The sequence below is a fragment of the Sinocyclocheilus grahami genome, unplaced genomic scaffold (genome assembly GCF_001515645.1).
Source record: "Sinocyclocheilus grahami isolate Dianchi unplaced genomic scaffold, SAMN03320097.WGS_v1.1 scaffold698.1, whole genome shotgun sequence".
In the NCBI taxonomy this organism is placed as follows: domain Eukaryota; kingdom Metazoa; phylum Chordata; class Actinopteri; order Cypriniformes; family Cyprinidae; genus Sinocyclocheilus; species Sinocyclocheilus grahami.
This window is the reverse complement of record NW_015505877.1, coordinates 490,161-504,944: the sequence shown is the minus strand read 5'-3', so window position 1 is coordinate 504,944 and position 14,784 is coordinate 490,161. Positions and strand designations below refer to the sequence as shown.

General features: G+C 36.8%; 1 protein-coding gene across 1 annotated transcript in view; it reads left to right on the top strand.

The window, feature by feature from the left end:
• The window catches only part of ppp2r5d (protein phosphatase 2, regulatory subunit B', delta), a 53,332-nt gene that overhangs the window by 10,405 nt on the left and 28,143 nt on the right, over positions 1–14,784 (top strand). Inside the window, exon 2 of the mRNA XM_016243714.1 lies at positions 2,360–2,531. Coding sequence (XP_016099200.1) covers positions 2,360–2,531 — 172 coding nt within the window. The remainder of the gene's footprint in view (positions 1–2,359; positions 2,532–14,784) is intronic.

Here is a 14,784-nt window from a genome sequence, read left to right as displayed (position 1 = left end):
CACACACACACACGATGCGCAAAACTCCGCATTTGAACAGTCAATAGCAAATACTTAAACTAATAACGAAACAGTAGCTGATTCAGAAGCGCCGGATTGTCATAGCAAAGTCAGAATTACCTCCTCTCCTAGGTTCACGAAATGGTCATCCATAAAATGCATTGCTGTTCTAAAGATTCCTAAATGCATGTACTTTCGGAAGGCCAAATAAAGTGCTTTTGATTTCGCCTAGAAACACACAGCGTCTCCCTGACATGCTGCTTCAACACTAACTGCGGTTACTGAAACCACGCCTTCTTTCTTTGCGTGAACATTTGGGCGGCATTATGCAAATATTTCCACATAGTGAGGTAGATATGTGGGGGCGTGTTAGAACGAGTCTTAACTTTGATAAAGAATATCTCTTTGGTTTTGAGACTTTAGTCTTTGCAACTTCAGGGATCTTATCTATGCACAATCAGCTTGTAACACTCCAAAGAGAAAGGAAAACTTGAAATCACATCATATGACCCCTTTAAATAACTGAAAAGATACTTTTAAAATGAAACCAACTGCCAGCAGGTGGCAGTAAGTCACTGATTTTTATTACTGAATCATTCATTCAATTGATTCATTCGAACGGCTGATTCATTCAAGAATTAATCAAGTGACAGTATTTATGAATGGGTAATCATGAATCACTGACTCACTAGATTAGTTTAAAAAAACCCGTTCATTTGAAACACCGCTGTGTTTGAATGAAGTTGCGCAGCGGCTCCGCTGTGTCTTTGTTTTTAACTATTTTCGACTACGAAATGGAGCAAAATCAGACAATAGTGTTATACTCAGACAATGTAAGTCACTTAATATTAACTTCTTGTTTATTTAATTGTATTGGATTAAATCAGTATCACATTTACAAACTCCTTTAAAAATCATTAAAAGCTGTCAATCATCTTAGTTCATCACGAGCTCACATTTATAATCAACGAAGCTCTCTACACTGCACAATGAATCTCTTATTTACAACCTGTCTAAGCTTTGCTTTTGAAAGGATTCATGAGATATGTCTGTGATATATTACTCAACACTGCAAAAACACGTAGAAAGCTTTGAAGCTCCCCTGAGCGCAATCACAAGTATGATGATGATCGGGTCAGTCGCACTGGTGCTCCTAAAAAAGTTTTCATAGTCGTACGCAGTAGTTTTCAATCGCAAATGCGACTGAAATGGTCGCACTGTAGAGCCCTGCGTTTGATGTTTCTCATATGCAACAGAAATTGCAGTTTACAATTCACAATTGTAAGTTTACAGGAAGTTTACAGAAACTCATCTTCCTTCTGCTGCAGCTGCCAGTCATTCTCCGCTCAGTATTCAAACAGCACGTCACGTTCAGTTATGACAGTCAGCACGGTAAAACTCTCTCCAAGATGATATATTCCCATTATAATACTTTAAGTTTAAGGAAGGAAGGAATTATCACAAACAGAAAGATTATTAGAAGCCTTTCTTTTTCTCATGATTTCTATCTTATATTCATGAATGTATTTTGTAAGAATACAAATAGTTAACAGAATAAACATGTTTAAATTGTATAATGTGCACTAAAGGTTTTATTTCAAGATAAAAGAGTGAAAAATTTAAGGGGGTCTGAATACTTTCCGTACCCACTGTATATAATGAAAGCCATAAAAACAGAAAATTAATTGTGATAATCGGCATAATCGCCAAAGCCCTAAAACACAATTAATCGCAGTAACGTGACTATTTTTAGACAATTAATCGTCAGCCAAATTTCATAATAGTGATAGCCCTATGCACAGCCCTAGTTTTAATTATTACTGACCATCTTTCCACTAGGGCTGTGTATCACCAGCAAAGTCACGATCCATAACACAGTACAATATAGGTAATGATGGCATATTCATGTTTACATTGGGCACTCCCCACCAGATACAATATTCTGATTGTTTGCATCTTGTTTTTAAGCCCATAAATAATAATGTACTCGTTCTAATATATGTATATTGTAATGTACTCATTATAATATATTAAAATCATCTTAACATTGCTGGTAGGTTATCATTTGACAAACACACTCTCTACTACATTTAAAAAATAAAAATTAGAAGAATTCTGAACTAATGCGCTGTCTTCACTGTAGCTCACTCACACACGTTTAGTTACTAGATCACGCTGCACGCGCACACAGGCAATCTTTTTAACGCTCAGACAAACTTTTTAGCGCTGCCATGTAGGGCTGTGCGATTAATCGAAATCGAATCGAAATTGCGATTTGAGACATTGCGGCTATAGCATAGAATGGCATAATGTGCCCATTTTGATTCTGAGCACATTGTTTTTTTTTTTTTTTCACCAGGCCCAGCAGACAGCCAGCAAGCGTCCGAGCAACAGCACCCCACCTCCCACTCAGCTCAACAAAATTAAGTACTCAGGTGGGCCTCAGATTGTAAAGAAGGAGCGTCGACAGAGTTCGTCACGATTCAACCTCAGCAAGAACCGGGAACTGCAGAAGCTTCCCGCCCTCAAAGGTAGAAATGACTTCAAACAGAACATAGCCCTAACAGTCATCGCTCACAGCTTTTCTTACTTTGTTGATGATTTCTTGGAAGTGGTCAAATGATTTGTTGTTGTGCATGTATCACAGTGAATGGTGTTGGAGGGCAGCCTCACATGACCCCTGAATAATTTTTTTCCCCGGTTACTGTGGCAAATAAAGCTGTTTTTGAAGTTCATATTTTTTTTCCAGCAAATTGGGAAATACATTTGGAATAGATACACTAGGAATAGTACACTATGTCTTTAAATATTTCTGCTTTAATCTCTTTTTAATAAATATTAAATTAGTAATAGGCCTACTAATTATATATACATTTGGAATAGATATTGAGAGTTTTCACCGTTGAAGATAATTTTTTCATCATTGGATGTTCTTTTTTAATCTTTCTCTCTTTCGTTCCTGTGATAGTGGTGTTCCGACATAGTCACAGTCAGGGAGAGTCCTTCCTGTGTGGCCACGCAGGGAGTTTGAGCACATGACGGTAATTGGATCAGCAGTGCAAGTGTCTGCACTAAGTAGGACAGTGAAACCTTGCCACAGCTTACAATTTAGAGAGTTACAGTCTAATCTCCAATCTAATAAAGCCTGTTACTTGCAGTTCATTTCTAAAAATCTGATGTGGATTATTCCTAGAAAGCATATGGTTTGATTAATTTATTCAGTGCAGCGTCATCAGCTGTTGTGCTGTTTTCATTATATCATGTCCTGTTTACACCTGAAATTAATATCCATCTCAGGTGGTCATCAAGTGGTCAGCCGAGAATGAGCTTTTAAAATGCGTCTCTAATGCTTCCTTTGACCACCTGTGATCTATTTTTAGTTGCAAATGTTGTGGTCACATGAAGGTGTTGTATTTTCAGTCCTTTTAAAACTTTTTTTCCCCCACGGACCAAGTGTTAGAATGGGTTATCTGTTATGCACATCAGTGGTTATGGCCCTAGAGCTGAACCATTCATTTACTACACTTAATCAGCACATTCAGATAGATCGTCTCTAGGGGTAAAACGGATCGTGGTGGTTCCGTATGGACCAGGCCCCACGGTTCGGCATGCATGTAATTCGTGGATTAGTTGCAAAATGTAACCATCATAGAGTGAAAGTTTATCATTTGTATGTGCTGTGTCTTGCCAGTTTACACATTCTAATGATTTTAAACCATTCCACGCCAAGAAGAGGCAAAAGACAACTCGATTCAGTACTTGTGTGCTGTTTTCTGCATGCACAGCCATGAGTTTCAGACAGCATGCGAAGCATGCAGAGTTGGTTCTTTTGCATCTCCTTGCGCTTGAACAGACACATTAGCTAGAGGTCTGTGCGGGACTTTATTTCTTATTTTTATTGTCTTGTCAGGATACAATTCGTTTTAACATTTACATCACAATAGGAAAATGTGTCGCAGAGAGAAAAAAATAAATAGGTTGTACAAAAGTAGCCTATTAGCTATTTTTATTCGTCTTGTCAAAATTAGGGATGTTAATTTTAACCGGTTAACCGTCCGTAAGAATTTTCACCGATTAATACAATCAGTTAAATGGTTTAAAAAGTAATTTCATTATTTAATTTTCATAGTTTATCAAAATATTTAAAAAGGTTTGCTGCATGGTTAAAAGACGCTGCGCGTATAAAAAAAAATTGTTTTTAGGGGGAAAAACAAGTCTGGTATAAGTCACATTTTATTATTTCAAACTCCATCTCTGCATGTTGTTGTGAGTTTAGGTTTATTATAACGTTCATCTGGGAACGCAACGTGCGCCATTTCATCAGATTTGTAAGGTAAATCATTTATAAATCCACGCAAACACAGGAGAATACATCATTATCTCGCGGTTTCAAAATAAAAGCTCAAACCCTCACTCTTGAGTTTACACGTTTTGATGTCCACATATTCATTTAATTACAGTGGCTATAGCATTTCTGTCATAAAGAAATGGCCAAATATGTCTTTTTTAAGATAAGATTTCTTGCTATTATTTGAACTAATTATTATTGCCTCATTGCTGTTATATATGTATTTTAAGTAAATTTAAAGGCTATTGTTCACTTAACCTACATCTATTTTTATTACCACAAAAATCAATTATTAATTATATTTTATTATTAGTAGACCAGAACACGTGGACATGTTGTCATTCTTACACTATAATACTGAACTTTGATTTCAGTGATTTGGACTATGAGATGGACACTTGCTTCTTGCACTCTATGTTGCACTTTACTTTTGCTTTAAAAAAGGATTTCATAGAAATTTGGATTTCATTTGGAGTTTCATGCTGGAGATGTCTGTTTAAATCTGTTGTTTACACATTTCTAAGAGTACTTTTAATACTTAAAATGTTTAATAATAATAACTTTTAATAATAAAATTTGAATACTTGATTCTAGTGGACTCTAAACATTGCATTTATTTAATGTGAAAACCCAACTGTTGGGGTTAATTGAAACAGATTTTTTTCCATTGTAGTTGCACTCACAGCTGTAATGCCCAAAACGTGGATATATTGACATTAAGAACATGCTGACTTTCTTAGACTTTTGTCATTATTTTCTTTTTATTTAATTTTTATTAGGTTTGTTTACATTTTTACTCTTACATTTCGTCAATGGCTTGTTTACATTTTTACTCTTTTATGGTACACCACTGAATGGCAAAGTTGCAAGTTTAATAAAATGTTCTTTAAAATTGTATTTTTTTTTGTGGGAAATTAATCGTTTAGATTAATCGATAAATTAGTCGATAGATTAATCAAAATAAAATAGTCGTTAGTGGCAGCCCTAGAAACTCTGCATACTAGGCTACTTGTTGCACAGTTTTTCTTTCATTTTCTTAATTTATTATTTAAGTAAAAATATGTTTCTCATATAGGCCTATTTATTCGTTATATACAGGATCTCACAGAAGTGAGTACATCCCTCACATTTTTGTAAATATTTTATTATATCTTTTCATGTGACAACACTGAAGAAATGACACTTTGCTGCAATGTAAAGTAGTGAGTGTACAGCTTGTATAACAGTGTAAATTTGCTGTCCCCTCAAAATAACTCAACACACAGCCATTAATGTCTAAACCGCTGGCCACAAAAGTGAGTACACTTAAGTGACTGTTAACACCGTAGGAAATGTGTCGCAGAGAAAAATAAATAAATACGACAGCTGTCATTTAAAATTATAGGCTAAGCAAAATATAAACAAAACCGAGTTGAATGTTTTTCAAGGACAGCGCATCCACACTTTGCTCCATCCTTATTCTGCTTTGTCATTCATCAACAACCTTACTGTTCTGTCTGAGGGCCGTATATTTAGGCTACCACAGGTACAGCCTGCTCTGAGCATCGTTGTGCACATGCTGCACACAGACCCCGCAAATAAAACGTGGCGCAGAAAGCCTGCATGCAGTGCGTGCATAACAGTCCAAGTGCAGGCTGTACCGGTGGTCAATAAGAATAAAGTGCATATATGCTGTTCTGAATGGACGTCGGGAACGGGATATTGTTAGACCACCCGCTCCCGTTGAAATTACACCAGAGTTACAGACCGCTACCGTGTTTTATTCTGGAATTTAATCCCGCAGAAAAAATCTGGTCGGCTCCCGCAGTTCCCACGGGAGAGCCGCCGCGGGAATACAGACCTCTAACATAAGCAGGGCTCGCAAAATTTCAAAATCCCTGGTAGCCCTTCGGGCAGGTACTCTTCAGATTTTGGTAGGCCGAAAATGGAAAAAAAGCCTCATGAGGCTCGCCAAGCTTTAATGTGTGGCTTGCATGGCAGATGGCAGTAAATAATGCGATGATATGATCAATACAGATATTTAATAAAAACATTAAAAACAAGCAGGGCTAAAACTAAGCCATTAAAAAAAACTCACACCGTGTCTACACTGGACGCGAGCGTCGTGGTGCGAAGCGACAAAAGAAAATAGAACCCATTTTAATAATGGCCCTATGATTTCTGCGATGCGGAAAATGCGGACGTAATTGCGGAATCCAGTCATAAAAACAGAATTTACTGTATAACGTGGAGTGTCATGTAATTTGGTCATTACACTTAAATCAAATCGCAATATTGACTGGTATCTGTAAATATTAAGCTGCAAAAATAGCATTTAAATATGAATCCTGCATGTCTCTTTATGAATGAATAGCACAGACGCGCGGTTTCTTTTACTACACACATACTGAAGTGTGCAGTGTTTTCAGCGTCTGCTTTCTCGCTAAATGAGAACATAAATACATGAACAACAGTCAGAGTCTGCTCTATTATAAATTATTTCTATTTTAAAAATACCCAAAACAGCAGAATTACAAGATGGATATTTTATTATTAGTAGACCAGAACACGTGGACATGTTGTCATTCTTACACTATAATACTGAACTTTGATTTCAGTGATTTGGACTATGAGATGGACACTTGCTTCTTGCACTCTATGTTGCACTTTACTTTTGCTTTAAAAAAGGATTTCATAGAAATTTGGATTTCATTTGGAGTTTCATGCTGGAGATGTCTGTTTAAATCTGTTGTTTACACATTTCTAAGAGTACTTTTAATACTTAAAATGTTTAATAATAATAACTTTTAATAATAAAATTTGAATACTTGATTCTAGTGGACTCTAAACATTGCATTTATTTAATGTGAAAACCCAGCTGTTGGGGTTAATTGAAACAGATTTTTTTCCATTGTAGTTGCACTCACAGCTGTAATGCCCAAAACGTGGATATATTGACATTAAGAACATGCTGACTTTCTTAGACTTTTGTCATTATTTTCTTTTTATTTAATTTTTATTAGGTTTGTTTACATTTTTACTCTTACATTTCGTCAATGGCTTGTTTACATTTTTACTCTTTTATGGTACACCACTGAATGGCAAAGTTGCAAGTTTAATAAAATGTTCTTTAAAATTGTATTTTTTTTTGTGGGAAATTAATCGTTTAGATTAATCGATAAATTAGTCGATAGATTAATCAAAATAAAATAGTCGTTAGTGGCAGCCCTAGAAACTCTGCATACTAGGCTACTTGTTGCACAGTTTTTCTTTCATTTTCTTAATTTATTATTTAAGTAAAAATATGTTTCTCATATAGGCCTATTTATTCGTTATATACAGTATCTCACAGAAGTGAGTACATCCCTCACATTTTTGTAAATATTTTATTATATCTTTTCATGTGACAACACTGAAGAAATGACACTTTGCTGCAATGTAAAGTAGTGAGTGTACAGCTTGTATAACAGTGTAAATTTGCTGTCCCCTCAAAATAACTCAACACACAGCCATTAATGTCTAAACCGCTGGCCACAAAAGTGAGTACACTTAAGTGACTGTTAACACCGTAGGAAATGTGTCGCAGAGAAAAATACGACAGCACGACAGCTGTCATTTAAAATTATAGGCTAAGCAAAATATAAACAAAACCGAGTTGAATGTTTTTCAAGGTCCACACTTTCACACTTTGCTCCATCCTTATTCTGCTCTGTCATTCATCAACAACCTTACTGTTCTGTCTGAGGGCCGTATATTTAGGCTACCACAGGTACAGCCTGCTCTGAGCATCGTTGTGCACATGCTGCACACAGACCCCGCAAATAAAACGTGGCGCAGAAAGCCTGCATGCAGTGCGTGCATAACAGTCCAAGTGCAGGCTGTACCGGTGGTCAATAAGAATAAAGTGCATATATGCTGTTCTGAATGGACGTCGGGAACGGGATATTGTTAGACCACCCGCTCCCGTTGAAATTACACCAGAGTTACAGACCGCTACCGTGTTTTATTCTGGAATTTAATCCCGCAGAAAAAATCTGGTCGGCTCCCGCAGTTCCCACGGGAGAGCCGCCGCGGGAATACAGACCTCTAACATAAGCAGGGCTCGCAAAATTTCAAAATCCCTGGTAGCCCTTCGGGCAGGTACTCTTCAGATTTTGGTAGGCCGAAAATGGAAAAAAAGCCTCATGAGGCTCGCCAAGCTTTAATGTGTGGCTTGCATGGCAGATGGCAGTAAATAATGCGATGATATGATCAATACAGATATTTAATAAAAACATTAAAAACAAGCAGGGCTAAAACTAAGCCATTAAAAAAAACTCACACCGTGTCTACACTGGACGCGAGCGTCGTGGTGCGAAGCGACAAAAGAAAATAGAACCCATTTTAATAATGGCCCTATGATTTCTGCGATGCGGAAAATGCGGACGTAATTGCGGAATCCAGTCATAAAAACAGAATTTACTGTATAACGTGGAATGTCATGTAATTTGGTCATTACACTTAAATCAAATCGCAATATTGACTGGTATCTGTAAATATTAAGCTGCAAAAATAGCATTTAAATATGAATCCTGCATGTCTCTTTATGAATGAATAGCACAGACGCGCGGTTTCTTTTACTACACACATACTGAAGTGTGCAGTGTTTTCAGCGTCTGCTTTCTCGCTAAATGAGAACATAAATACATGAACAACAGTCAGAGTCTGCTCTATTATAAATTATTTCTATTTTAAAAATACCCAAAACAGCAGAATTACAAGATGGAAATATAGACTAGAAAGATATTTAAACTTGCTCTGCCCTTACGTCCATGACATTAACTCACTGCGCAGTTGTTTTGGCAGTCTTTCCAGCTCTTAACGCCAAATGTGCTCTTATGGTTTGATACATGATGGGCTAATGTAGAAGCAAATAACTTTTAAAAATAAACCCCTTTGTATTGCATTGCATATTGTATGTTCAGGGATGACAGATTGAGAAGCAGATATGCTATTTATGACTGGATGTAACTTTTCATACTTTGCAGTAAAAGTGGCTCTCCTATTAACTTCGTCCTATAAGTGCGGCTCTCGTGAAAAAAAAATTGTGAAGAACACTGGGCTAGATGAATGGTTTGTCTTGCAATTCTCTCAAATTATGTCATTTTTAAAATGGAGAATTTAGCTGAAATAATAATGTAGCCATTTATTTACACGAAGTAAGCATGAAGCTGCTTGGTTTATATTTTTTATGTAATAATATATAATAGGCTACGTATTTTAAAATGGTATTGCACACCTGTTGCTGCCAGAATAAAGGCCCATTTTAAATGTATTGTGCTTTATTTCTCATTTTTGTTCTTAACATCTTCCAGCCGCTGTGGTGAGGCGGTGATTAAATGTTGTTCTTAAATACTTTCCAACATTTCCGTAATAAATGTAGGCTATATCTTTAAAATTTTTGCAAATTACAGCGAAGCTCAACACCTATCATATGGTGCTCTGCAGTGGACAAAAAGATTTTAACAATGAATTTTGTATTGATTTCTTTTTGTAAACTCAAGGATGTGGATTCGGACGGTAATTAAATCACCATACAACTTTGGTGTTTGTCAAAACACAGTAGGTAATCCGGCCCAGGGATTTTTACACAGGTGGTCGGAGAAAAACACAGACATTCTGGAATCGGACGGCAATAAAATCACCGACTACCCCCTGTAAATGGTGAAAATCCCTTACGTCCCGCTGAGAAACAATTACTGTCCAAATAGGGCTATACACATACAATTGTCTCAAAATACCCATCTCGGCAATCATTCTGGTAAACTCGGTTGGTTATGTCTTAAGTGAACGTAAACAGCTGAGAAAGAAATCAGATGTGTATCATTATATTAGATCCGTGCATCAGATCTTAAAGGGACAGCAGCCTATAAATACCTCTTGCTGTCTGTGTCATTAATGTTAATTAAGCAACAAAACGCTTTAACATTTACATTACATTTAGACATTTAGCAGACGCTTTTATCCAAAGCGACTTACAAATGAGGACAGTGGAAGCCATCAAAATCAACAAAAGAGCAATGATAAGCAAGTGCTATAACAAATCTCAGTTAGCTTAATGCAGTACACGTAGCAAGGTTTTTTTTTAAAAAATCATATAATAAATAAAAAGAAAATGGATAGAATAGAAAAATAGAGCAAGCGTTAGAGGCGTTAGATTTTTTGCTTTTGTTAATCAGAAGTCAGAAAGTCAGAATTATAATTGAATAATAAATAAAAAGAAAACAAATAGATAATGCAAAAAGATTAGAGAAGCAAGTGTTAGTTTTTTTTTTTTTAAAGAAAACAAGCAGTTAGTAAATAAATAGAGTGCAAGTCTAAAAGGGGAAAGTTTATTTTTTATAAAGAATAGAATTAGAATAGAGAGTGCTAGCATTAGAGGGTCAAATAAAGATGGAAGAGATGTGTTTTTAGCCGATTCTTGAAGATGGCATAAGGACTCAGCTGCTCGGACTGAGTTGGGCTGGTCATTCCGCCAGGAGGGAACATTTAATTTAAAAGTCAGAGAAAGTGATTTTGTGCCTCTTTGGGATGGTACAATAAAGTGCCGTTCACTTGCAGAACGCAAGCTGCTAGAGGGCACATAAGTCTGAAGTAATGAATTTAGGTAAAGGGGTGCAGAGCCAGTGGTGGTTTATGCCTTGAATTTTATGCGAACAGCTATTGGTAGCCAGTGCAAACTGATAAACAGAGGTGTGACGTGCATTCTTTTCGTCTCGTTAAAAATTAATCTTGCTGCCGCGTTTTGGATTAATTGTAAAGGTTTGATAGAACTGGCTGGAAGACATGCCAAGAGAGCATTGCAATAGTCCAGCATGGACAGAACAAAAGCTTGAACAAGGAGTTGTGTTGCATGTTCCGAAAGAAAGGGCCTGATTTTCTTGATGTTGAATAAAGCAAATCTGCAGGACCGGGCAGTTTTAGCAGTGTGGTCTGAGAAAATCAGCTTATCAGCAATCACAACTCCAAGGTTTCTGGTTGTTTTTGAAGGAGTTATGGTTGATGTGCCTAACTGGATGGTGAAATTGTGGATTTGATGGAACCACAAGCAGTTCTGTCTTAGCCAGGTTGAGTTGAAGGTGATGGTCCTTCATCCAGCAAGAAATGTCTGTTAGACATGCTGAGATGCGAGCAGCTATCGTCGGATCATCAGGATGGAATGAGAGGTAGAGTTGAGTGTCATCAGCATAGCAGTGGTAGGAAAAGCCATGTTTCTGAATGACAGAACCTAGTGATGCCATGTAGAAAGAGAAGAGAAGTGGTCCAAGAACAAAGATTAATCTATATTTAATTTATACAGTGAACACTATGCAGCGTTATTTTACACGTAATTATTACATTTCTGTGCAGGAATGCAACTATTAGACCTTACAACTTTGTTATATTGTATTTATCAATACTTATAATTTGTATATTTGTTCGTATTACTTTTTTTTTGTTCACTTGCCTTTAATCATGTTTGAACTTTCTTAGTCTAGTAGTTTTTGTTGTGGTATTGAAGAAGTACTTTAAGTGTGCTTTAACTAATAAATGGAAAACAGAGATACATTGGTGTAAAGTTTTTGTGATATGTTGGACAACTAAATCTTCTCATAATGTTGGACAACTAAATCTTCTCATAATGTTGGACAACTAAATCTTCTCATAATGTTGGACAACGAATCTTCTCATAATGTGACCTCGCAACTTGTACCTGAACTTCGCTCTTGCCATGTAGCAGTATCCTGAGGAAGGTAGTTAACTGTCAGTCCCCGTGATTTCATAACTGGAAGAATCATGCTCCCTTTTCGAGAAGAGTTGCTCTTGAAAGCATTTTTTTAAAGAAAACAAGCAGTTAGTAAATAAATAGAGTGCAAGTCTAAAAGGGGAAAGTTTATTTTTTATAAAGAATAGAATTAGAATAGAGAGTGCTAGCATTAGAGGGTCAAATAAAGATGGAACAGATGTGTTTTTAGCCGATTCTTGAAGATGGCATAAGGACTCAGCTGCTCGGACTGAGTTGGGCTGGTCATTCCGCCAGGAGGGAACATTTAATTTAAAAGTCAGAGAAAGTGATTTTGTGCCTCTTTGGGATGGTACAATAAAGTGCCGTTCACTTGCAGAACGCAAGCTGCTAGAGGGCACATAAGTCTGAAGTAATGAATTTAGGTAAAGGGGTGCAGAGCCAGTGGTGGTTTATGCCTTGAATTTTATGCGAACAGCTATTGGTAGCCAGTGCAAACTGATAAACAGAGGTGTGACGTGCATTCTTTTCGTCTCGTTAAAAATTAATCTTGCTGCCGCGTTTTGGATTAATTGTAAAGGTTTGATAGAACTGGCTGGAAGACATGCCAAGAGAGCATTGCAATAGTCCAGCATGGACAGAACAAAAGCTTGAACAAGGAGTTGTGTTGCATGTTCCGAAAGAAAGGGCCTGATTTTCTTGATGTTGAATAAAGCAAATCTGCAGGACCGGGCAGTTTTAGCAGTGTGGTCTGAGAAAATCAGCTTATCAGCAATCACAACTCCAAGGTTTCTGGTTGTTTTTGAAGGAGTTATGGTTGATGTGCCTAACTGGATGGTGAAATTGTGGATTTGATGGAACCACAAGCAGTTCTGTCTTAGCCAGGTTGAGTTGAAGGTGATGGTCCTTCATCCAGCAAGAAATGTCTGTTAGACATGCTGAGATGCGAGCAGCTATCGTCGGATCATCAGGATGGAATGAGAGGTAGAGTTGAGTGTCATCAGCATAGCAGTGGTAGGAAAAGCCATGTTTCTGAATGACAGAACCTAGTGATGCCATGTAGAAAGAGAAGAGAAGTGGTCCAAGAACAAAGATTAATCTATATTTAATTTATACAGTGAACACTATGCAGCGTTATTTTACACGTAATTATTACATTTCTGTGCAGGAATGCAACTATTAGACCTTACAACTTTGTTATATTGTATTTATCAATACTTATAATTTGTATATTTGTTCGTATTACTTTTTTTTTGTTCACTTGCCTTTAATCATGTTTGAACTTTCTTAGTCTAGTAGTTTTTGTTGTGGTATTGAAGAAGTACTTTAAGTGTGCTTTAACTAATAAATGGAAAACAGAGATACATTGGTGTAAAGTTTTTGTGATATGTTGGACAACTAAATCTTCTCATAATGTTGGACAACTAAATCTTCTCATAATGTTGGACAACGAATCTTCTCATAATGTGACCTCGCAACTTGTACCTGAACTTCGCTCTTGCCATGTAGCAGTATCCTGAGGAAGGTAGTTAACTGTCAGTCCCCGTGATTTCATAACTGGAAGAATCATGCTCCCTTTTCGAGAAGAGTTGCTCTTGAAAGCAGTTCAGTTTACTGTTTCTATTATTACTATAATGTGAAACACCAGTTTGGTTTGACATGTTTTCCCTTGTGGTAGAAGTAATTGCTGCAGTGAATGTTGCAATGTGTTTTAGTTCTGATGTTTTGCATCTACATGCTACAACAATGGTCTCGATTAACCACACTGTATCTTAAAATACTCAGAGTTGCATAATGCATCATGAGCGTTCTTGTGGAGCCTTGACCATTACACGTATTCACCTTTCTATGCAGGGTGCCAAACAGTTTTATGCCTCAGAACGATGTCTCTGTGTGTTTGTTTCTGACCCAGGCAACACTGTCTCTGGATGGCCACATGGCAAACAAACAGAGGAAGCATGGAGATCTCCCTTTTCCTGTCTTTGTGTGAGAACTAAGCCAGACCAGCTCAGTGTCTGTCTAGGAATTCCGTTGAAGCAAGTGATTTTACTTCAGTGTCTGCCATGATGCCAGTTTGGATGGCAAATGTACAGCAAAGCTGAGTCTACTACAAAAAAAACGATATACTATTGAACACTAGCCTTTATTTAAAAACAGGCATATTAATATCAATATTAACAAATTAGGCTATTATTATTATTATTATGTATGTTTTACATTTTTCAGTATCTATTTTGTACCTGAAGTACTGGTAATTTTAATGTTACCAGTGTGTTTTAAATGGGCAAGCAGGGAGAAGTTATAATTCATTATGATTAAGACTTAATGATTAGAAATACATTAGTGGACTAAAAGTTGATACAGGTAGAGACCGAATGCAGATGACAGCATGCATAATTTATTTATGCATGTATGTGTGCAAGTAGATCAATCCTCGGTGAGCTCCAACATAAGTGGATTACACAAGGTTCGAGAGAACATATTTCAAGAGGCTTACAAATGAGTGCTTGCTTATGTTTTCAGTTTTGTGAAGAACATTGTGTATCATGTGGTGGTTGCCTGCAGCAGCATGATCGTTCATGCGGTAGAAAGCCTGCTCATTGTGTGAGGCATACAAGACTGTCACCTAACCATCACTCTGACTGCTGAAGATTTTTTGCTGAGTAAATTTAAACCTAGGATAACGTAAGCATAA